The 25,000-nt window shown below is 49.8% G+C and overlaps 1 protein-coding gene across 10 annotated transcripts in view; it reads right to left on the reverse strand.

Moving 5' to 3' along the window:
* tp63 (tumor protein p63) overlaps positions 1–25,000 on the reverse strand; it is a 45,191-nt gene that overhangs the window by 14,572 nt on the left and 5,619 nt on the right. For 8 of the 10 annotated variants that reach the window (XM_030372209.1, XM_030372208.1, XM_030372207.1 and 5 more), the window contains exons 2-4: positions 24,025–24,159; positions 22,967–23,096; positions 6,172–6,429 (exon numbers count right to left, since the gene is read on the reverse strand). In XM_030372209.1, the coding sequence (XP_030228069.1) occupies positions 6,172–6,429; positions 22,967–23,096; positions 24,025–24,159 (523 nt within the window). Of the gene's footprint in view, positions 1–6,171; positions 6,430–13,852; positions 14,124–22,966; positions 23,097–24,024; positions 24,160–25,000 lie in introns of those variants that run through there. The other 2 variants (XM_030372213.1, XM_030372211.1) reach the window with 1 other exon arrangement.

Here is a 25,000-nt window from a genome sequence, read left to right on the forward strand (position 1 = left end):
AAGCACAGCCTCAAGGATTTCAGCTGGGGCGACCTCAGTCTCCTCGAACAACCATTCTTTTACTTTGCGTTCTTTTAGACAAAGTGTGGTAGACCCGGCAGTCACGAAAAAAACACGAGATAAAAGAAGCACACCTAGGCACTAACACTGTGATTTACACAACACACACGTCTACACCTGAACTTCTATCCTCACGCCACAGAATGTCCTCACACGATCCTCCCAAACACACTGGGATATCTCCGGCCCCTGGACATGCGATCCCCGCGCTGTCCTCCCCTACCTGGAACCCACCAGGTAGGCTCGGTGTTCTCTGTAAACGTGCGTGTTTAACGCGCGCGCTCACTTTCCTTTTTTGCATATAAGCCCTGCTCGTCGGGACGGCAGTGAGTGCGTCGGGGAGGCAGGCTGGGGCAGGCCCGTTCTGGCTCCTCAGCCTCTTCTCCTGACAAGACGCTGCGGGCACATGCAGCACTCAAGCCCTGACAAACATCCAAGACCTTAACCAAGCAGGGCTCGGCGCCTCCGGTCTTGTCCTCTTCATTCCTGACAAGTCGCGTCTTGCCCTGAGCTTCTCCCGAACCTGTTTAATTCAAACAATAATCTCCCTTCCTTCTCCTCCCTCCTCTCCCCGTGTTTTTTTTTTTCCACGGTGTGGGAGAGACAGGATACACACCTGTTTTCCCCGAGCAAGGGAACCGACTGAGATTTACAAATAAAATAAAAACCTGATTTCCGAGTGTGAGACGATTGCTCGGCGCTTTTCCCACAAATAGGCTGCAGAGAATTTGTTTTGTCTCTGCGCTGTATGCAGGAGTGCAGGAGGAAGGAGCACAGGTTGTTAGCGACTGACAGCTTTGCGGTTTGTCTGGAGACTTTACAAAGGGCCTGCTATTGTAGGGAGTAGCCGGCAGTAGCTAGGCCCTTTGTCCCACCTATTGGCATCAATAGAAGGAACTGTATTTCTGTACAACGAGGTGAAATCACTGCTGTGTAAATAACACGGGCCTGCCTTTGGCTCGCTGATAGAAGGCGCTTCATGCAACAGTTAGTGAGCTTCGGGCGCAGTAGGATCGCCATCTTCATTCTGCACCCTTGTTTATGTGCTTCATTAAAGAGAACAAAATTAAAGGTAGTGAGGATTGTAGAGATGTTTACTCATAGTATGAACGTTTCATACTGCCAGGGATGGCTTTGATTTCTCCATTATGGCATTTATGCCTTCAATAATCTTCAGTCTCTACGATATTCTTCTTTTAATGAGAATGGTTCAAGTCAGTTGGAGTGAAGAGGTAAACACTGATCAGAAATGTTTGATCCCATTTTTCAACGCTTATCTCTCCCAACATCACTGTGTGTAAATCAGAATCCCTGGGATTCAACGATGTGAGGCCACCAGCGTAATTTAGAAGTGTCAGAAACAGGCTTTTCCGGAAACTATTTTTGGTTTATGCTTATCATAAAAACATCTTCAGCCCGTCCTTTGTCCCCCCCTATCCCCTCTGGTACTTTATCTCCCCCCCCCCCCCCCCCCCCCTCCCCCTCCTCCCTCCCCCCTCCCAGGTCTGAGGGCTTGTATCTCAACACAGGGCAAGTCCCGACACGCTCTCTGACACAAACAAGTCTCGGCTCCGTCTCGTGAGGCGTGGGACGGCCCGCAGATGTTCCAGGGGCAAGCTGCGTCTTGCTTCCTTTCCCTGTTAACACTCCTCTCTTTGAGCCTCTTTCAAGCATCCCCCCTCCTCCCCCCTCCTCCTCCCTCCTCCTCCTCCACCACCCCCCTCCCATCCCTCCCTCCTGCGGGGCAACGCGAGATGCGCCTCCCCAGCTTAACCCTGGGAGAGGAGGGAGCGGTGACCGTGCAGAGTTCAGAGAGGAGGCACGCCGTATTGACTCAGGTATTATCTGCTGGTCCTCCATCCATTACAGTAATCCCCCCCTGGCTGGGGACGGGGGTCCCCACGGGGGCATTCCTCTGGTCGAAGGGGGGCCTGGTGGCGGATAATACGCTCGGCAAACAGCCTTCAGACACTCTGCCCCCCCCCCTCGGAGGCAGAGTACAATGGACGCCTGCTCAGCACCACCTCATTGGTTTAGCAGAGCAAAGAGACAAGATGGAGGCGAGTGAAGAACAAGAAGAAGAAGGAGAAGAATAGCTAAAGGGGGATTCGTGTGCTCTGACTAAATAGTCCGAGAGTATTATGGTCTGTGAGGAGGAGAGCCATTCAGTGACGTTAAATAAATAATCCACAGGATTAAGGCTGGGAGTCCTTCTGGGAAATGCTGATGGATGTGTGTTTGCTCACTGTTTTGTGTGCACGTGTTCATGTGTGTGTGCATGTGTGTGTTTCATGTGCAGAGTTGTGTGTGTGTGCATGTAAGTATGCAAGTGTGTGTTTGTGCAAGCATAAATTTGAGTCTGTGTGTGCACGCACACTTGTGCGTGCATGTGAGTGAGTCTCTGTGAATGTGAGCAAGTGTGTGAGTGTGTGTCTTCAGTGCGTCACAGGTGTATGTGTGTTGGTGTGGGTTTGTGCATGTGAGTGAGTGTGATTGTGTGTCCTTAGTGTGTCACCGGTGTATACGTGTCTGTGTGGGTTTGTGTGTGTGTCTGTGTGTGTCTGTCTGTGTGTATGTGTATGTGCGTGTGTGTGTGTGTGTGTGTGTGTGTGTGTGTTAATGTGTATGCGTGTGTGTGTGTGTGTCCGTGTGTGTACGTGTATGTGTGTGTGTGTATATGGGTGTGTGTGTGTGTGTGTGTGTGTGTGTGTGTGTGTGTGTGTGTGTGTGTGTGTGTGTGTGTGTGTGGTGTGTGTGGGTGTGTGGGTGTGGGTTGGTGTGTGTCACGGGCAGGTGAGGCAGGTAAGAGCCGAGGTGTGTGTCCAGGATTAGGCGTGTCTCTGGGCGAGCGGCCATCAGCGGGGAGCTCAGAGCCGCTGAAGACCCAGCCGGGCCTCCAACAGAGGGCGAGCGTTAGCCGACTGCAGCTGGGGCGGGGGCCTCTTCAGCGGGCAGGCGGGCTAGCGCTGGGGCCTAGCGCTGGGGCTCCTGGAGCTACTCTGCTGGGATTAACCTGCTCTGCTTGGACCATACGATCCCCCTCAGATCAGGTGTTCATGGAAGATGAGGAGCTAGCCTATCACCAGGCTCCGCTGGAAGCTCCCCCCCCCTCCCCCCGTTCCATCAACGTGGACCAATCATCATTCAGATCTAAACCATCACTCAACCTGCTTGTCTGATAAATAGGAGGATTTTCCTCCCAGGACTTAATTGATAATCATGCCAAAATCAGTGCGTATTGTCAGATTTCAAAGGCTTTGTTGTGATGACATATCCATACAAATTAAATCTATAATTTAAATTGATTCAACAATGACTCAGCGAAGCAGGGAGGATGAAAAGTCTTCCTCCTCCTTCAACCGTTTTCAGTGAAAAAAATACTTATTTGTCAGCAGAAAAAAAACGACAACAATAAAAGCGAGACGTGGATAATCGTCCTGCTAAACGGCGAGACCGACCCGACCGGTGTTGCATCATGTGTTTTGACTGAGTCCCCTTGCGTCTATTATGGGATGTGAGCACAGAGTCAGAGAGCGCAGGGCGTGTGCCTCACGCCCTGCGCTCTTACTTTGAAACAAACGCGCATTAGACACTTCAGAAGGAGAGGGATGAGCTCTGCCTGTGGGAATTAGGTGAATGTCACAATCCCACACTTGTGTGGGATTGTGAGGGAGTGTGGCCAGGCAGGGAACCAGCCCAGTGAGGTACACCTGTGAGCTCATTAGGCATGGCTGACTATCGATGGGAACCTGAATAAACATGGTACATTCATATTTGACTGATAGGTGCAGAATTTAACAAAGAAACCCTGGCTGTGGACTCATTAGGATGAGAGACTGAGTGGAATACGTCACTGAATCAGGACTAGGATGGACTGAAGAGGTGCTGACTCCGCTTTCTGTATTTTAAAACGGATTTGATGGTCAAATCTCAGAAATGAGTTAGAAATTATTATTACTCTGAGACTGACCTGCCGTTTAAACCGTCTAACCAGGGCAGTTTGTGTACTGGTTATGTGTACCGGTTATGTTTGGTGACCACGTGGTCGGAATACTTTGCACGTCACTCGTTGCTCACCAAAGGGAGCAACAGTGTGTGTGTGTGTGTGTGTGTGTGTGTGTGTGTGTGTGTGTGTGTGTGTGTGTGTGTGTTGTGTGTGTGTGTGTGTGTGTGTGTGTGTGTGTGTGTGTGTGTGTGTGTGTGTGTGGGCAGCACATTAGGCGTGTGTGTCTGCACAGAGACACACAGACAGGTGAAGGCGGGCGGGGCTATGGGACTCCAGGTGTTGCTGCTGGCGCTGTCGCCCTTAATGACAGAGCAGCAGATCTGGTTGTGTTGCTTTTCACATGGTGACACCTAGCTGCAGGGTCCCAAACCACACCTGGCCCTAACAAGGGGCCTAACGATGGGCTCTAACGAGGAGCCCTAACGAGGGGGCCCTAACGAGCTGTCCTGACGAAGGGTCCTCACCTCTGTGATCAACACAGAGTTGTGGTGACCTCTGGCCCGGTCACCTGTGACTCTGGAAAGGTGTGTCTCGCTGACAGGTAGGGGCGAGAGGTAATCATCTGAACTTAGACGCAGGCGGGGTCAAAGTGTGACCAAGCATGTCTGGGAAATCACATCAGTGGAAGTGGTGGATGAGTAATACGTTGTTATCGCAAGCATAGAAATTCAATTGGATTGTTTTTTGTTTTTGAGTTTTTACACACAATGATGAAAGCCATCCATGACCGTAAATGACGAGCTGACGACAATATTAATAACACTGACGACAGCACTGGCAGCAGTGGGCCGTCCTCCCTGCCTAATCTCTCTGTCAGAGCAGGAGGGAATGAGAGAGGAGATGCCCTCGGGACGTCCCACCTCCCACGTCTAGTGACATCGTTCCCTGCCCGATGTGGTTGTGCAACGACTGCTCTCACACAGATCTCGCCCAACTCTGCCTGCAGCGAAGATCCAGTCAAGATAAGAGCTTCACGGATATCCAATTCATCTTCCTCACCGTTTGGGCTGAAGCACCACGAAACCAGAGGTCGCCCTTAATGCCCAACGTTTCACGTTTTTCTCGTTCTCGTTTTCTTCTTTAACGAGAAAGAGGGAAAAAACGATCATCGAGGATTCGGTGGAAGTATAACGCAATCTGACCTGGAGAGATAGACTCCCTTGTTCCAGTCTTTTTTTTTACTATTAGTACTGTCAGTTGATATGGGAGTGTCGGTTAATACAGTCAGTTATGATTGTACGGTAAAACAAGCAATGCAGGGTTGGTGTGACGATCAAGGAGTTGAAAGGTTTAATGCGTATAAACGTACATAAAAATAGAAACTTACCTGAAGCAAACGCCCCCGGGTGAATAAGTCTGTCTGACTAACCCCCCTCTACACTTCAGGTGATGCATTGTGCGTGGTGATTATAATCATGAATAAGTGCAACAGGCATGAGGGGGTTGTTTATGTATTCCACGGTTTTCCCAGCAGCGTTTGAAATGTTGCGGTTGTTTTACAAATCATGGAACTCAATTCTGCTTTACTTCCGCATTCATTCACCAAAATGTCCAATGTGGGATGAATAAAGTTATCACCTCCTCTCATCTCATGTCATGAACTGATCAAGTATTTGAAATGACATTATTTATGTGACATTATAGGTTCTCCTGGTGTTGTAGTTCACATCCACCCCCTGTGGTGGGTGCATGTGTGTATGGATTGATCCCCAACATTACTTCATCCTACGGAAACCAATCAGTGTCCTTTTAAATCGGATGCGGTTATCAAAAATCTCATCATCCCCCCTCCCACATGGAACTGAGATCCAAGATGGCGGCCGGGCAGGGGGAGAACGAGAGACAGAATGTGAGAGAGAGAGAGACAGAATGTGTGAGAGAGAGAGAGAGAGAGAGAGAGAGAGAGAGAGAGAGAGAGAGAGAGAGAGAGAGAGAGAGAGAGAGAGAGACAGACAGAATGTGTGAGAGAGAGAGAGAGAGAGAGACAGAGAGACAGAGAGACAGAGAGAGAGAGAGAGAGAGAGAGAGAGAGAGAGAGAGAGAGAGAGAGAGAGAGGACCGGTGGTCTGGTGGTCTGGTGGTCTGAGCGTGGGGGTGCCTCTTACCGTCCAGGTGGCTGACTTGGCGGTGCTGGACTGCTGGAAGGAGACGTCGAAGGTGTGGGGTCCGGCGTAGTCTGTGTTGGAGGGGATGGCGGGGGAGGGGGAGAGCGCGTCGAAGGTGGAGCTGGGCTGTGAGTAGGGCGACGGCGCCGCCACGTTGTTCTGTGCGTGGTCGTTGTTGTAGGGGCTGGTCGACGTGGAGCCGCCGTTCTGGATGCTCTGGTCCATGCTGTTGAGCAGGCCCAGGTTGGTGTACTGCGACTGGGGAGAGGGAGGGAGAAGGGGGGAGAGAGGGGGGAGGAGGAGAGGTAAGTCTGACGTCGCTACAGGATCTCCAGAGGCTGTGGTCGGTGACGTCACCCGGAGGCTGAGGGCGGTTCCCATCATCGAGATGACGCGAGTACCTGTGTGGAACCCGTGTTGGTGCACAGATCGTTCCGGTTCAGTTGTAAATGACGTACACACGGAGGCAGGCGGGTGAGTAATCGGTTAGTCAACGGGATCTAGAGCCCAAACCGGATGGGTTTAATGGTCTTTAGATCGCTCGATCATTTATTTTAAGAGAAAAATGCAACGTGGTTGAGGTGAGAAAAAAACGTTTTGGAACCAAAACCAGTCCTGACTCTCAGACGGATTAGTCTATTAAAGACTGAATTGTAACAACATTAAATCATTAGATATCTACATTTGAATAATTGTTTTAGTTTATACTACACGTGAACACTCCAAAAATAAACATAATAAACCAACTTTTTGCCGGGATTTATTCGTTTTTATTCGAGGTTTATTTGTTTTTATTAGCGTGACGAGACATGCGCTGAAACAATATCCAGAGTTTCAGACATCAATCACAGGATGTTGCCCAATATCCCGAGATAGTGAACCAATCGAATTGCGCCTTCTTAGGAGGTCCACGTGTAGCATATACTAAAAACCCTTCAACTCTGATGAAGCTACACTGGCGAAATGTACAATCCTTAACGTCAAACGATTCCCAAACCCCCCTGTAGAGTGTACCCCTCTTCCCAAGCGGCCCCCCCGATGCGAACCACCCAGACGGGATCACCAGGAATGAGACGTCCAGGCTTCGGGGCGCGCACGCCGGCGGGCCGCGGGCCAACGCCTCCCAGCACCATGCCCCCCCAGACCCCCCCATTCCATTCCCTTTATAAACGGCACATTCCTGTGCAAGGTGCCACATCTCTCTCTCTCTCTCTCTCTCTCTCTCTCTCTCTCTCTCTCTCTCTCTCTCTCTCTCTCTCTCTCTCTCTCTCTCTCTCTCTCTCTCTCTCTCTCTCTCTCTCTCTCTCTCTCTCTCTCTCTCTCTCTCTCTCTCTCTCTCTCTCTCTCTCTCCCCCCTGTCTATTCCAGGCTTGGCCGGCCACAGCTGCCCCCCCCCCCCCCCCTGCCCCTCCCCTTCACCAGGTGCTGGTGGACTGACCGCCGAGAGATGCACCGAGCATCAGGTTGTGTGTTAGTGTGTGTGTGTGTGTGTGTGTGTGTGTGTGTGTGTGTGTGTGTGTGTGTGTGTGTGTGTGTGTGTGTGTGTGTGTGTGTGTGTGTATGTCGGATGTGGGAATGACAATACAAAGTGGGGCGCTAATGGTGTTTCTGTTACAAAGAGAAAAGACCCCTAGACAGGTGCTCACAGACACACACACACACACACCTGAGAGGTCATTCAAGTCAACTGCTCCATCCTCCTGGAACAGCCACAGGGTAGCTAGCGGTGTTGTGTTGCAGTGTGTGTGTGTGTGTTGCAGTGTGTGTGTGTGTGTGTGTGTGTGTGTGTGTGTTTAACCCTACAAAACAATGGGAGAGCAGCTTAGCCGAGTTTGTCTGAAGCAGGGACCAGACAAGTGTTTGGTGAGCAGAACACACACACTGACACACACACACACACACACACACCTTTGCACAGACACACACACGCACACACACAGACGGACATACACACACATACACACAAGCTCGATGCGGATTAGGCATTTTGAGACACACGCCCTCTGACAAAGGGCCGATGACATCACTAATCTAGAGCAGGCTTACTCTGGGAGGCCCGTGATGGGGTTGTCTGATCGGGGAGAAGAGACCACCTCTAAAGATAATGAAATGAGCCCAACACCAAACGCTGACCCAATCCCCTGTCTGGGATTTATAGCACCCGATAAATACAGAAATAAAGGCCTTTCACAAACCGAGACAAAGACAGAAATGATTGCATAGTTGCCATTTTGGAAGGATGTTGAGATCTTGTAATTTCTTCATGTGGATTCTGATATGTTTCTGTGATTGCCCCGAATACTTTCGAACCATAAAGTAAATTTTTAGACTCGTCCGTCGTACTGTAATAATAAAAAACAATAAGCAACTGAAAAAGGCAACTGAAAATAACTTTAATAAGCAACTAAAAAGATTGCTGTATGGGTTTTTCAGTTGCTTCGTAAAGTTTTTTTGTTTTCTTATTAATGCAATACGACGTACAAGTCTAAAAAAGACAAGAAATGGTTTCTGATGTTCTTTGAGAGGGACCAGGCTAAACCCTGAGTGGGACCAGGCTAAACCCTGAGTGGGACCAGGCTAAATGCTGAGTGGGACCAGGCTAAACCCTAATGGGACCAGGCTAAAACCAGTCCGCTGGGTGCTTCAGAGGGCCTGAAACGGAAGAGGCATTATTGCATATTCCACAGGAAAGGCTTCAGTTCCTGGATCTGTTGAGTCAGATGTTGATGTCCCCGTCTGACCTGCCATCTTCTGGCGCAAGACTCACCTGAGCCTCCACGCCTCCTCAGCCAATCACTCACACCTTCACCTAATCACAACCCACACCTTCGCCTATTCACCCAACCACACATTCACACCTTCACCTATTCACCCAACCACAGACGCGCATTCAAACCTTCACCTATTCACCCAACCACGCACGCACTCACATGTTCACCCATTCACACGCACAAATTTGCACTCAGATGTTCACCCAAACACACGCACATGTTCACTCACACATTCATCCAGACAAATCCGTGATTCACCCCCTGTCACGGACTGTAAGGGGAGCGTTGTCTCGCTCGAGGTCAACCTCAGCCTTAGTGGCCAGACAGAGCAGGGAACCCTCCACCCTCCCGGTCACACGCTGCCCCACCCAGCAGGCCAGAGGCATGTCCCCATCTCCCATTAAACCCAGTACAGGAGGAGGCGGCGTGCCTGACATTCTGCCCTTATCCCTGCCCTGGCACCCCTCCCCACACGGCCTGGCACCAACACACTGGGCCAGGGGCTAGGGCTAGGGCTGGGGCTGGGGCTGGGGCTGGGGGAGGTACCCACAACCTGACATCCAGCCCTGGAGCCCAGGATCAGTTTTAATGGAATGGAGGGAGGGAGGGAGGGAGGGAGGAGGGAGGGAGGGAGGGAGGGAGAGCGAGAAAAGAGAGGGAGAAGAGAGAAGTGAGGGAAGAAAGAGAGAGAGAGAGAGAAGTGAGGGAAGAGAGAGAGAGAGAGAGAGAGAGAGAGAGAGAGAGAGAGAGAGAGAGAGAGAGAGAGAGAGAGAGAGAGAAGAGAGAGAGAGAGAGAGAGAGAGAGAGAAGAGAGAGAGAGAGAGAGAGAGAGAGAGAGAAGAGAGAGAGAGAGAGAGAGAGAGAGAGAGGTGGCGGTTTTGTTTGTCCCTTTCCTTTAATCATATCTTATTCCCCCGCTATACAGCAGCCATTTAATAAGCACCCTGGCTGCTCCTAAACATTCCTGACGTTCCCAGTTCGGGACGTCAGGGAGATGAACAGAGGCGCTGAAGCCCCCGTCCTGACGTCCGGACAGCCCTCCGTGGAGCTGCTGGAAGGCGGAAGGCTTCTCCTTTGTGGTCGGCCCGGGGCGTAATGCTGCGGCGAGCGCTCTGTCCGTAGAGATCCCAGAGCGCGCGGGCACGGCGCTGCCAGACGGGCACGGCGCTGCCAGACGTTCACCCGGTCACAACACAAACAGACACGGGAGCGTGAGGAAGCTTGGGGGATTCACCGAGGTGTAACCATGGTGATGCCGTGGCGACTACCTCGCGGTTGTGTGGCGTGACGCACATTGACCACGCACACGTTTCCCCCCCCCTCGGTGGTTGATTGGAAATGTCAAGGAAGTGTTTTTTTTTGTATTTACCGCTGTAAACAAAACACAAACACGTACGCTGAGTTCTTTCAAACTATTAAACGTCCAACTGGTTGTCTCAGCTTCAGACCTCATTGAGAAGACCACCACCATCTCTCCTTCCTCCACCTACTCCACCACCTCCTCCACCACCACCACCGCCAGCTCTCCCTCCTCCACCTCCTCCACCACCACCAGCACCAGCTCTCTCTTTCCTCCACCAACTCCTCCACCTCAACAAGCCCTACCTCCACCTCCACCACCACCACCACCAGCTCTCTCCACCTCCACCCCCTCCACTACCATGACCACCACCACCCCTTTAATCTCCTCTCTCCTCCACCTCCTCCTCCTCCTCCTGAACCTCCTCCTCCTCCTCCACCAGACCCCCCCCCCCCACCCACCGGTATACGACAGGATCCTGAGCAGACCGGGCCCTTAGGGGAGGCCTAGCTGTCTGTTGGGGGGGGGGGGGGGGGGGGGGAGGGCGTGCTGAGTGACCAGAGGGGTGAGATGCATTAAAAGCTCTGCTTGAGGTGGGGTCGGGTTGGCTGGGTGGGGGGGGTTGGGGGTCTTGGAGCTGGATTTGAGATGGGTGCGGCTGGGGTGGGGGGTGGGGGAGGAGGGGGGAGGGAGGGAGGGAGGGAGGGAGGGGGAACTTCATAGCTGCTGGGGTGGGCAGAGCAAGTGATTGTATCAACACCAACACAGCATTAAAAGCAATTACGACGTGTGTGTTGGTGTGTGTGTGTTGGTGTGTGTTTGAAAGTGTGTGTGTGTGTGTGTGTGTGTGTGTGTGTGTGTGTGTGTGTGTGTGTGTGTGTGTGTGTGTGTGTGTGTGTGTGTGTTGCTAGGTGTGTTAGTGTGTGAGCGCATGTGTTTGTGTGTGTGCACGTGTGTGTGTGTGTGTGTGTGAGCGCATGTGTTTGTGTGTGTGCACGTGTGTGTGTGGGCGCAAACACAACACAAAACCTCCACATTCTAATGACCATCAAGGCTCCCTGGTGACTGGGTGACTGAGGGGGGGCTGCTTCTGGTTGTGGTGATGGGGGGGGGGGGGGGGGGGGGGGAACCTGATACCCCAGACACAGGGAGCGTTGAGGTGGACCCACCACTTAAACCACCCCACCACCCCCACCACCTCCCCCCAGGTCCACTCACCACTCAACAACTTAAGAAGACGCGACCCGACACACCTGCTATCTGCAGCCTGCAATCTGAGCCGCGGCCTCGCGCCCCGGGTTTACGACCCGGCCCGGACCCCGCCTCGCGCCCAATAACAGACCAGCGCAGGGTGCCATTAACATGGTAATGCTGGGGCTGGATACGCACCATTACCATGTTAATGCCGGGGCTAGATACGCACCATTAACATGTTAATACCGCTGCTAAATAGACACTGATAGTGCCCGTCATTGCTGCTTCTAAGTAAATTCCTTTACTCTGTTAATACGGCTACTTAATAAATGCTACTGCTGTGTTGCTGCTACTGAATAAATGCTATTACTCTGGTCAATGCGGCTTCTAAACACATACTTTTACTCTGCTTATTCTGCTACTTAATACATACTACAGCTGTGTTACAGCTACTTAATAAATACTATTAATCTGTTAATACTGCCACTAAATAAACACTGTCAATATGTTAATGCTGCTCCTAAATAAATACTTCTAGGATTGGACTACTGCACTACTTGATAAATAGTATTACTATGTTAATACTGCTTCTAAATAAATAGTATTACTGCATGCATTTGACACGTATCATATGAAATAGCTATATTGCGTTACTTTTATAGATATTCTGCTACTAAATAAACCTTAACAGTCGTATTCTGAGTCTGAAACCCGTGCAGGAACACACACAGCCAACAGCGGGTCGTTATAACACAGGGGCAGGGGGGAGAAGACCCAGCCGTGTCTCTGGAGGTGTGGACCAGAGGCCCAGAGGCCGGGCTGGCTGACCCCAGAGAGCTGCAGGCGACTGGGGGTGTCAGAGGACAAGCACCCCCCTGAAACAGTGATGGACGGGGGCAGCTAAGTGGAGGGAGCGGGTCCCACTAAAACAGCCCAACGGATTCCTCTCCCGTCGTCTTCCTCCTCTTCCTCTTCCTCCTCCTCTATGTCGTTAACGTTGCGCTCGTTGGCTTCCTGTTTTTGTTTGCTACTGCGATGGCACGGCATTTAATGTAAAAGTGGGCGGAGGACGGGTGTTTAGACGTGGAGGATTAATAGAAAATGGAGTTGGAAGCTTTGCATCAGATGTCTAGTCAGACTCAGATCAAATCAGTGCTCCTATGATGAGGGAGTTTCTGCTTTGTAGATCTCCTCGGAGAATCCATTCCTTATTTAATGTGGAGCATTTAATAAACCTGTGATATAAAAACGTGATATTATGAACATGAATAAGAAACAGTTTTCTGCTGTTTTTTTAAGTAAATTAAGAACCGATTTAGAGAAACTGAAAAACTGAAATCTGAAAAAAAGTTTAGTGTTTCCAATGAGATACAGAGTGTTCTCCTAAACGGGCCAAAACATCCCACTATCCCTCAAAGTGAAAGCCCAACATCTCAAATGTCATCACAGCAAGATGACAAGACAAGACTCGAAGGTATAGTATTCTAATAAATCGAAACAGAAAGTCTAGCGTTAATTGGCCATAAGGTGTCGTTTTTGGTTCACGAGAACTCTAACCCAGATCAGATATGATCACCCTCCTTCTGCGTCTCATTTAGAGTTTTAAAACAACCGTCCATATGTTGTTGTTTGTTTGTGTGTTTATGTGCGTTGACATCATGCGTCAGAGCGATGTCTTTGTGATTAGAGTGTAACCGCCGGCAACCATAAATCACAGCACAGGCCTACCAGATAGACGCCATTTTATAGAAAGCTGCTCTTAAAACACAGGTTCCAGCTGTTGACATTCCCCAGCTACCTGCATTCACACACACACACACACACACACACACACACACACACACACACACACACACACACACACACACACACACACACACACACACACACACACACACACACACACACACACACACACCAAAGATGCACGCCCATACAGTGTGACTGGGCTGAAACAAAACAAGAATAAAAAAACATCTCAGAGGCAAAGCCCTGTACTAATTTTCTCTTGTTCTCAGCCTCAAATTATTTGATCAAACAAAAGCGAATTACAAAAACGACCCATCATCATGTCAGTTTTCCAATTTAGAACAAACCATTAAAAAAATAGAAATATATATAAACGCCAATTGGTCGACGATTTCCGCAAAATCCTCTTTCAACACCTCCACGGTCTACATCCTAACACTGGGAGCCCCCCCCCCCACCGTGTTTCAACCCAAACCAAACCGTTAACCACGGCCCAAGACACAACACCGTCCACCGCACAAATCAAAGCTCCCCGAGGCCAGCTGGCTCCCCCGGGCCCTCGCCTAAAAGGGGCTCCCCAGGACCCAGTGCCCCCGCTGGGGGAGGCCTCGGAGGATAGTGCCCGGAGGCCGGAGGCCCGGCGGGGCTGGGCGGGCGCGGGCCTTACCTCGCTGTAGGCTGCGGTGGAGCCCGTCTCCAGGTACAACATGTTGGCGCTGAGGTTGAGCAGGGCGGCCGCTGTGTGCTCGACCGGCTCCAGGGTTCCTCGTGAAGCTCACGCACCACCCGGGGACCAGGACTTCAGACTCACCGACCCGGGACGCGGACTAAGGACTCACGAGGAGCAGGGAACCAGGACTACTGACTCAGAAGGGGGCGCACGGGTGGAAAGAAACCTCTAAGGGGGGATGTATGGGAATGTCATATATACCGGGGGACAGGGAGAAGGGGATGACCAGGTAAGGGGAGGAGCCTCGGAGAAGGCTTGTTCCACACACCTGAGAGACCACACCCATCTCCCCGGAGAAGCTGTCTCCTTACCCCACCTCCCCCGCTGCCGCCGCCTCCTCCTTATCCTCCTCCCTGTCCTATAAGCTCTTCAGAAGGTGAGGTGGCCCGCGTATGCAATCATTCTTAAATCACGCCCTGCGACGCTTAATGGAGAATTTGGAAGAAAGCCCTGCAAGCTCTCAACCGACAAACAGCCCCAAGCTCATTATGAAGCGTTCCTACTTCGATGCAGTCATCTTTCCGTACGTTCCTTGACTAACGCTACATCGGAAAACCAGGAACATCACCTGGAAACCAATACGATTCCCCCTAAAAATAAGAGTGCAGGGGGATCTTGTCTCACCTCATTGCCTTAACCATACCCTGAAGAGTCAACTACAAGAACGGTTTCTCTCGTAAATCAAAAAGAGCCGTCATTAAAACTCCCACAGAGCTGCATCTATATTCCCTGAAGTTCAGATGCATGATTTATGGAGGAACTCTGCAGGTGACCCACCTGAGGAGCCTTTGCAAGCGTTCAAACAGTGGCTGCAGCCCCACTACTTAGCATAAGAATCGCTATCTAACAACTTACCGGCCCCCTCCCAGCCCCGGGCTATCTCTTTACACAAATGCCCCCCAGAGAGACCGCTGTAGGGAGCTTGTATGTATCAGAGGGGTCTTGTCGCTCTGTTGTGGAAACACACATTCTGTGTGTCGGAGTGCAGCAGGCTGGCTGCTTCTACCGTCTCTACTGTAGTCACTAGGGCAGAGAAGACACAGGGACTTCTGGAGGGGGGTCCCAAACTACAAACTATACACTCAACCTATTCCCCTCCAAGGGTTAACTTTATCAAAACCTGTTTGGTGATGTAAAAGAATACACTGCAATTCGTTTTTTTCTATCCAAATAATTTAGGGAATTCAAAACGATCATTGCCGTTTCATGCCACTATTTACAAATCATTTTAATTTTGACATCTAAATTACAACATATACTGCTCTCCCACTTGAAGGTAGATGTTATTTGGAGATTGGATCTGCTGGGTGGGGCTCAGTGGTTAGATAGAGCCTGCACAGGTCACACGACCTCTCAGCAGTAACTCAACAGCGTTGTCCATCAATATTGATTATTTCGTTATTTCTGTCACTACTTTTTGTAATTCTTATTTTCATGTTTTTTCATCTAATTGGCGTGTTTTTCAATCTTGATATCAATCTACTACTATCCTGTACTGTCCGTTCTGTGATCCGTTCAATCAAATATTTTTTCCTCCTATCTAAGTCGTTAAATCAATTCAAATAGATTAGCAGGTTTTATTGCTGAAGAATGATTTCTCCTGATGCAATGCGATGTGAAGGTTGCTTAAATACGTTGTTGTTTTATTCATGCCATTGTGGAACATCAGGAGACTGTGGACAACGTGAACAGAGTCCAAGTCACGCAGAAATCCCACCTCACTCGGCCGTCACTAAAGTAAACGCTGGTGTCAACACAGGAGGCTGGAGCCGGCAGAGGCCTGGCAGACGACAGGAAGAGGAGGAGGAGAGGAGGGGGGGGGGGGAGGACTGAATGAGCACTGAGAGGTGTGCTACAACCACGGCCAAGCAGCCCCCCAGGCTAGCATCCCAACAGGCTAGCTGCTATACAGGCTAGGACCCCAACAGGCTAGCAGCCCCCCAGGCTAGCATCCCAACAGGCTAGCTGCTATACAGGCTAGGACCTCAACAGGCTAGCATCCCAAAAGGCTAGCATCCCAACAGGCTAGGAGCCCAACAGGCTAACATCCCTACAGGCTAGCATCCCCACAGGCTAGCATCCCAAAAGGCTAGCATCCCAACAGGCTAGGAGCCCAACAGGCTAGCATCCCTACAGGCTAGCATCCCAACAGGCTAGCATCCCAACAGGCTAGCATCCCTACAGGCTAGCATCCCAACAGGCTAGCATCCCCACAGGCTAGCATCCCAACAGGCTAGCATCCCTACAGACTAGCTGCCCGACCCGGCGGTCAGATGGTCTGAAAGCTGTGACCCAGGCAGAGCCCTGACCTCACGTCTCAGAAGAAATTCATGTATTAACTTCTTATGTTATGTCTTCTGAAAAAGGCTACAGGTAGAGGGAGAGACTACAGGTAGAGGGAGAGACTACAGGTAGAGAGAGAGACTACAGGTAGAGAGAGAGACTACAGGTAGAGAGAGAGACTACAGGTAAAGAGAGAGACTACAGGTAGAGAGAGAGGCTACAGGTAAAGAGAGAGACTACAGGTAGAGAGAGAGAGGCTACAGGTAGAGAGAGAGACTACAGGTAGAGAGAGAGGCTACAGGTAGAGAGAGAGGCTACAGGTAAAGAGAGAGACTACAGGTAAAGAGAGAGACTACAGGTAGAGAGAGAGAGGCTACAGGTAGAGAGAGACTACAGGTAGAGAGAGAGGCTACAGGTAAAGAGAGAGACTACAGGTATAGAGAGAGGCTACAGGTAGAGAGAGAGGCTACAGGTAGAGAGAGAGGCTACAGGTAGAGAGAGAGGCTACAGGTAAAGAGAGAGACTACAGGTAGAAAGAGATGCTACAGGTAAAGAGAGAGACTACAGGTAAGAGAGAGAGACTACAGGTAGAGAGAGAGAGGCTACAGGTAAAGAGAGAGACTACAGGTAGAGAGAGAGGCTACAGGTAAAGAGAGAGACTACAGGTAGAGAGAGAGAGGCTACAGGTAGAGAGAGAGACTACAGGTAGAGAGAGAGGCTACAGGTAAAGAGAGAGACCACAGGTAAAGAGAGAGACTACAGGTAGAGAGAGAGAGGCTACAGGTAGAGAGAGAGACTACAGGTAGAGAGAGAGGCTACAGGTAAAGAGAGAGACTACAGGTAGAGAGAGAGGCTACAGGTAAAGAGAGAGACTACAGGTAGAGAGAGAGGCTACAGGTAGAGAGGCTACAGGTAAAGAGAGAGACTACAGGTAGAGAGAGGCTACAGGTAAAGAGAGAGACTACAGGTAAAGAGAGAGACTACAGGTAGAGAGAGAGAGGCTACAGGTAGAGAGAGAGACTACAGGTAGAGAGAGAGGCTACAGGTAAAGAGAGAGACTACAGGTAAAGAGAGAGACTACAGGTAGAGAGAGAGAGGCTACAGGTAGAGAGAGAGACTACAGCTAGAGAGAGAGGCTACAGGTAGAGAGAGAGACTACAGGTAGAGAGAGAGGCTACAGGTAGAGGGAGAGACTACAGGTAGAGAGAGAGAGGCTACAGGTAGAGAGAGAGAGACAGAAGATCTTGAATAAAACCTTGATGAGAAAGACTTGATATGGTGCGCGTGAATATGATAGGGCCTCATATTCGATTCGAAGACGTCCGTGGATCCTCTTCGGAGCTACGTGAACCAAAACGGATCCGGAGGCAGAGAGGCTGTCGCCGTTCCACAGAGTATGTGAATGTTGCTGAGATAGGGGGTGGAAGTGGGGGGGGGGGCGTGTTTGAATGCTGTCACTGACCCAAGCAGAGCCCTGACCTGCAGCCACTGTCTCCAATGACCACCCCGCCCTGCGGGCCCCCCCGGGCTATAGGGGGCTAAAGGGGGCCCCGGGGGGCCGGCCCGCACACAAAAGCAAAGCAACATTTTAAAACGGCTCCTTCTGAAAGCTTTGCAGGGAGCCCAGACCTCTGTGAACACCTAGCCTAACCTCTCAAAGGGGATAATTAGCAAAGCTAAACAAACTTCTAATTATGTTAAAACGACTGCGGCAGCTGGCTTGAAAGGAACTTAAGGCGCTGGGGGTCATTTTATGACCCGCGGTTTCAATAATGCTGTTGGTTTTAGTTTTCTGACCGCTACCATCATCATCGTTACTATGCGTGCTGTTATTGGTGGGTAAATAATCATAAAATATGCGAGGGGTAGGAGATACTGTGATTTAAGGTACTTCTGTCAAGTCCTGTACATTTGTATGAAGTTAAGGTTTACTCTGGTTATTAAGTTTACGTGTGTATATTTGAATATTCATTTTGCATTTCATCATTGTAAACAGAAATGAGAAAAAAGTTGGAGAGAAATGAGAGAGAGAAAGAGAGACAGAGACAGAGAGAGACCATATGTAGAGAGAGACAACAGGTAGAGAAAGAAAGACAGCCAGAGAGAGAGACAGGTAGAGATGGACGGACTGTCCGCCCACACCTGGAACGGTGACTTCCTGCCGTTGCCACAGAGTAGGAGGATGTGATGACAGCTCACATCTGCAAAGGAACTATCCCAGGTCAATTAAGGTCTCTTGCCATTTGAATAATTCTTCTTCTTTAATATAAACTATTGTTTATTTTACCTATTGTCAATAGGTCACGCAAAGCATGAGTTAAAAGTACATTTTAAAGTTCACTTTAGATTGATTGATTACATTTTGAAAAAAGTACAATTGAATACGTAATATAGGTAAGATTGCAACACAATTAGTCATCCAGTCAGTTACTTAGTGACTGCGACCGGCTCAGTTAATGTATAGCTGGCAATAAAACCACTAAATTGAATACAACTTTAAACTATTTCCAAACGAGTGGAGTGAGCTGTGGTCAACACTTGATCTAACCAAGTATTCCTAATGAGGAGAATACACTCGCTTAACATGAACATGAAGAGAGCTCCCTAGACCCTTTCAAGTGGGTTAAACAGCTATAGCTCACATTTAAAATATGGTTACATGATAGACATATATAGATTAATATAGTCTGAATCAGATATGGCTTGACTCTGCAAAGATAAGTGATTGATTAATGAAAGAAACAAAAACTCAACAACATACACACCCCAGATTGTCTGCAGAGAGGAAAACTTTACAGAGCCTTCTCAAGGAGCTGTGATGAGTTGACAGATGAGTATTCTGTGGTTGGTGACGCACCGAAGAGTTGAGATCTTGGTCAATTATCCTTTCCTTCAAAGGATTCATTTATTTTATGAGAACGAGGTTCCCCTATATGATCATCTATATGACACCATCATGTTCACATTATAAACATCACCAGCGGAAACTGAATTACGTTGTTTCGCCACTTTTGGTGAAATACGCTCAGAGTCACAATGCAGAACCATAAATCCAAAACAGAGTCCAACGACCGATAGACCCACAGCTTACCTATGCCAGCGTTTCAACACTCTCAAAGTATCCTGTTTTCGACTTGATATTTTTGTATGTTGTACGTCCTGCCACTTAAGCATGGTGTCGCATCTTATCCTAGCAATCTTTGTTGCATACGGGGAATGGGTTAACCTCGTGATTGTTAGTGCTTGGCACTTGGTTCTATGAACATCCTTACTGTACCGACAGCGATATATTGTTGTTGTTTCTCTTTCTTCGGAAAAATTTAATTATTGTAAGTCTCTTCAGATAAAATCGTCTGCTAAACGCCCGAAATGTAAACGTTAATGTGGATCGAGTCATCTTGATCTGAGTCAGCTATCTCTGCGATCGATTCATCATCCCCCAGGCGATGACTCTGTATCCAATTGTTTGTTAGTGACGGACGGGACACGCCTCGCATCGACCACCTGAACGGAAACGGTTGCGTCAGACCATCGACTCCGGCGATGACAGCGCGGGCCGGGATGTTTCCGAGAGCTTTAGCCGAGTTTATATCAGTGTGTGTATTAGCACCGCTCCAGAGACGCCCGCGGTGTGAGGCCAAGACGCCAAACACAAACACGTAATTAGATCTCTGGAAAGTGGCTCCAGCTCCTCTCTATCACCCCGTCTCTCCCTCTCTCTCCCCTCTCTCCCCCCTCCTCCCCTCTCTCTCTCTAAAACAGTGCCTCTGAGCTGAAGTCTTATCAGAGCGTTTAATCTGCCGCTGGGTGGAATATAGCGTTTCTCCTGCCACTGTTTCTGCTGCATTCCTTCAAGGTATTCTACCCTGCGCTTGCCTCATCTCCAACTCCCCCTAACTCCATACGCTCTCTCTCTCTCTCTCTCTCTCTCTCACTCATCCCTACCCCGCTCTCTCCCTTCCCTCTGTCTCTGTCATCCCCACTCCCTCTCTCCCCGTCTCTCTCTCCCTATCTCCCTCTCTCTCTCTCTCTCTCCCTATCTCCCTCTCTCTCTCTCTTGCCCACTCCCACTCTCTCCCTTTTCTCTCTCCCTCTGTCTCTGCCATGCCCACTCCCTCTCTGCCTTTATTCTCTCACCTTTCCATCCCCACCTGTCTCTCTCCCCTTCTCTCTTTCTGTCTGTCTCTCTTTCTACACCCCACCTCTTCTCTCTCTCCCTCTGCATCACTCCCCCCTGTGCGCTCACTCTTTCAACCCAACTTCTCTCTCTCTCTCTCTCTCTCTCTCTCTCTCTCGCTCTTTCTCTCCATCTTTTCCACGCCCACCTCTCCCTCTCTCTCATTCTTTCAGCCCTACCTCTCTCTCTCTCTCTCTCTCTCTCTCTCTCTCTCTCTCTCTCTCTCTCTCTCTCTCTCTCTCTCTCTCTCTCTCTCTCTCTCTCTCTCTCTCTCTCTCTCTCTCTCTCTCTCTCTCTCTCTCTCTCTCTCTCTCTCTCCCTCCCTCATGTCTTTTCCATCCCCCCCCCCCCCCCCCCCTCTCTCTCTCTTGGGAGCAGACGGGTGCTGATAGATGGGCACCCAGTGGGAGAGGCAGGTGCTGGGGTTAAACCGGTGCCCTGCAGCTAGAGAAAGAAATAACATACAAGCGACAGAGGAATGTCAGATTCAACATGACCCCCCCCCCACCCACAAATACTAATTTGTCCCCCGAGGGCCCCAGTTACCAAGCCACTCTCTAACGACACTGCAGGGGCCACACCTTCAGCAAGGGGTGGAGGGGTGGAGAGGGGGCAGGGTGACGGAGTGGAGCATGGGGGTGGAGGTGAGAGGAAGGTGGAGGTAGAAAGGTGTGTCCGTCGGGGTGTGTCAGAGTGGGGTGGATGTGCGGAGTGTGCAAGGTGGACGGGGGTTGGAGGTGTGTGTGTGGGGGGGCTGGAGATCCATGCAGGGTGGAGGTACGTGAGGGTGTAGGTGCGTGCAGGGTTGAGGTGTGTGGAGGTGTGTCGGGTGGAGGTTCTAAAAGGGGTGGAGGTGTGGGAAGGGCTCAAGGCGCTTGCCTGGCACGTTGCCACGGCAGCGGGCGCGGAGGGGCCGGAGGGGCTGGCGTGCCAAACGTTTGTGGCCACGCCCCTTTCATGGCGAGGAGGGCGAAGGTGGGGACGTTAATCACTGGGTGGGGACGCAGCCCCCCCGGGGTGGTGGGTGGTGGTGGGGGCGCCGCATCGCTCCCCACCTTAAACATCGCTTTTATTCGGGTTTTTTCCTCCTCTTCTTCTGCTCCATGTTTTTTTTTTCACCCTGGCTGGACAACAGCATTCCTGAGCGGGGCGGCGAAGTTCTACTTAATCTCTCGGTAGGCTGACAGGGATGGGTCCCCGCCCACAAACTATTACTCGCTTTACACACACACATAAATACACACACACACACACGTGTGCGCACAGACATAGACATACACACGCGCACATACACACAGACATAGACATACACACGCGCACACACACACACAGACAAAGACATACACACACACAGACACATGAACAAGCACGCGGGCACACACTGACGCACACATCCACATAAACATACGCACACAAACATACGGACACGCACATACAGACACGCACACTGACACACAGACACGCACACACGCACACAAACAGACACGCACACACGCACACAAACAGACACGCACACAGTAAAGAGTTCGGTGGAACTTAAACCCACGTTCTGCGTTCTCACGTCTCTGCCTCTCTCTCTTCCCTGGCTTAAAACGTGACAGTTCTGCTCAACACAGATTCAGACTGTCCAGTGCAACCTTTCCAGCTGTAGAACCCTTCTTTGGCGGATGCCCCCAGGTTTGAGTGCCTGCTTTAATTGTTCTAAGCTTAAAGTGCACTATGTTAATGTGAAAGGGTTTTGTGGATGTTTTCCAGGTGGGATCTCCTGAGAACGAGGAACGTCCTCCATCAGCTCCGATTCCACGGATGAACTTTGGCCGCAGTGCGAGATAGACGGAACGGAAACAGACACCAAAAACCAAGTTGTTTCTCTGCCCCACGAAGGGTCCGAATGATTTCACGGAATTTGTAAAACAGCACATGTTAACCTTAACAGTTTGAGGTCGTTAGAAGGTTCAATGTTTAACATTGTGTGAGTGACTGTAAACGTTTTTTTCTATGACCAAATTTGGTTTTCATTTGGTCTTCTAATTCCGCCAATTTTCTCAGTGGGATCACATCTTACACCACGTATCGCTTACTGACAGCTAACCTCTTTAAATCCGATAGCATGGTCTCATCACACCATAACGCACACTCCAGCACAGAGCAAGCGGAACCAGACAACGCTCCAGAATGAATCACTGAACAGCATAACACACATGTGCGCAAATGCGTGTGTGCATGTGTGTGTGTGTGCCTGCGTGTGCACGTGTGTGTGTGTGTGTGTGTGTGTGTGGTTGCGTGCTTGCAAGCGTGTGTTTGTGCGTGCGTGTGCATGTGTGTGTGCACGTGTGTGTGTGTGTGTAGGTGCATTCTTGTGCGTGTGTGTGTGTTCGTATGGGTGGATGTGTGTGTGTGTGTGTGCGTGCATGTGTGTGTGTGTGTGTGCGTGCATGCGTGTGTGTGTGTGTGCGTGTGGGTGGATGTGTGTGTGTGTGTGTGTGCGTGCATGCTTGTGCGTGTGTGTTTGTTCGTGTGGGTGGATGTGTGTGTGTGTGTGCGTGTGTGCGTGTGTGCGTGCGTGTGTGCGTGTGGGTGTGTGTACTTACAGACGGGTGGTCAGGGGGGCCGTGCATGGTGATGCAGTCCATGCTGATCTGGATGGTGTTGGACCCGGCCACAGCCGTCGGCCCCTCAGAGAAGTTGAGCTCGATGGGCTGAACGTTGTGGAGGGAGGACCTGGAACGTTAGAGGACGTCCGGAGAACGTTTAGAAAACCAGGTTACATGAGGAGAACCTTAGAGTACCGGGGTACATTAAGAGAACCTTAGATAACATTTAGAGTATGCTTAAAGAACGTTAAAGAACATTTAAAGAATGTTTGGCGACTATTCTGGCTGAATCCACACATATCCTATGTTTTTTGTGTCATTTTATCCAAGGCCACTTACGGCAAATTCAGATGCATGTCTTTAAGGAGAAGAGGAGCATGTAGGGGTTAGACAGTACAGAGACAGGTCATTAAGGAGCAGGTAGGTGTTAGACAGTATAGAGACAGGTCATTAAGAAGCAGGTAGGGGTTAGACAGTACAGAGACAGGTCATTAAGGAGCAGGTAGGGGTTAGACAGTACAGAGACAGGTCATTAAGGAGCAGGTAGGTGTTAGACAGTACAGACAGGTCATTAAAGAGCAGGTAGGGGTTAGACAGTACAGAGACAGGTCATTGAAGAGCAGGTAGGGGTTAGACAGTACAGAGACAGGTCATTAAGGAGCAGGTAGGGGTTAGGCAGTATAGAGACAGGTCATTAAGGAGCAGGTAGGGGTTAGGCAGTACAGAGACAGGTCATTAAGGAGCAGGTAGGGGTGAGACAGTGCAGAGACAGGTCATTAAGGAGCAGGTAGGGGTGAGACAGTACAGAGACAGGTCGTTAAGGAGCAGGTAGGGGTTAGACAGTACAGAGACAGGTCATTAAGGAGCAGGTAGGGGTGAGACAGTACAGAGACGGGTGATTAAGGAGCAGGTAGGGGTTAGACAGTACAGAGACAGGTCATTAAGGAGCAGGTAGGGGTTAGACAGTACAGAGACAGGTCATTAAGGAGCAGGTAGGGGTTAGACAGTACAGAGACAGGTCATTAAGGAGCAGGTAGTGGTTAGACAGTACTCACTGGTCCAGCATGTCCAGCAGCTGGTTGAACACGTCCTGGCTGAGGCTGTCGGGCGTCTGGGTCAGCTGGTTCTGAGTCATGGACGAGATGAACGAGCTCTCGGCCCAGGAGAGCCGCGACGACGGGTCCCGCAGCCTGAACAACCGGAGTTAGCGTTGACGTTAGCATAGCATGACATTAGCATAACAAACATTGGCAAAATATATAATTAGAAATGTATTACAACTTTATTAATCCCAGGTAATGGCAGCATACCTAAACATTACGTTAATCTAAGTCATTAGCATGACATGACTTTCGAATAATGACGTTGTAATAACATCACCCTAGCATAACACAGCATTAGCATAACAAACATTAGCAAAATATAGCATTCAAACTTTATTAACATTAATGAAAAATAAGGTTACATTAGCAGAAATGTACATAACGTTACTGTAAATCATTATCATAACATTACATTAGCCTGACATGACACTAGCAAAATAACATTGCATAGCATAAATTAGCATAAAGTATCCAACTGTTTTCCTTATTTTTTTTATTTTATCCAAGATAAAAAAAAATCGGGCAAACATTAGCAATAAATAATATAAGAAGCCACTCCTTAGTTTTAAATCAGGTTTGGAGAGCACATTGGGAGGGTTAATAGGTTTGGTTAAGTACTTAAAAGTAAATAGGCCTATGTCAACGAGCAGATGAATCGCTGGAATGGACACACACACACACACACACACACACACACACACACACACACACACACACACACACACACACACACACACACACACACACACACACACACACACACACACACACACACACACACACACACACACACACACACACTTCATCGCGAACGACTCCCATCAATTTGTAAAGGAGTCAAGCTGCTAAACGGGGAATATTTGTACTACACATAAAGGTGACTGTGTGTCCCATTCACACGGAGGCACCCGCGACCCGCTCCCGTGAA

This window comes from Gadus morhua, chromosome 12, assembly GCF_902167405.1.
Source record: "Gadus morhua chromosome 12, gadMor3.0, whole genome shotgun sequence".
Taxonomy (NCBI): domain Eukaryota; kingdom Metazoa; phylum Chordata; class Actinopteri; order Gadiformes; family Gadidae; genus Gadus; species Gadus morhua.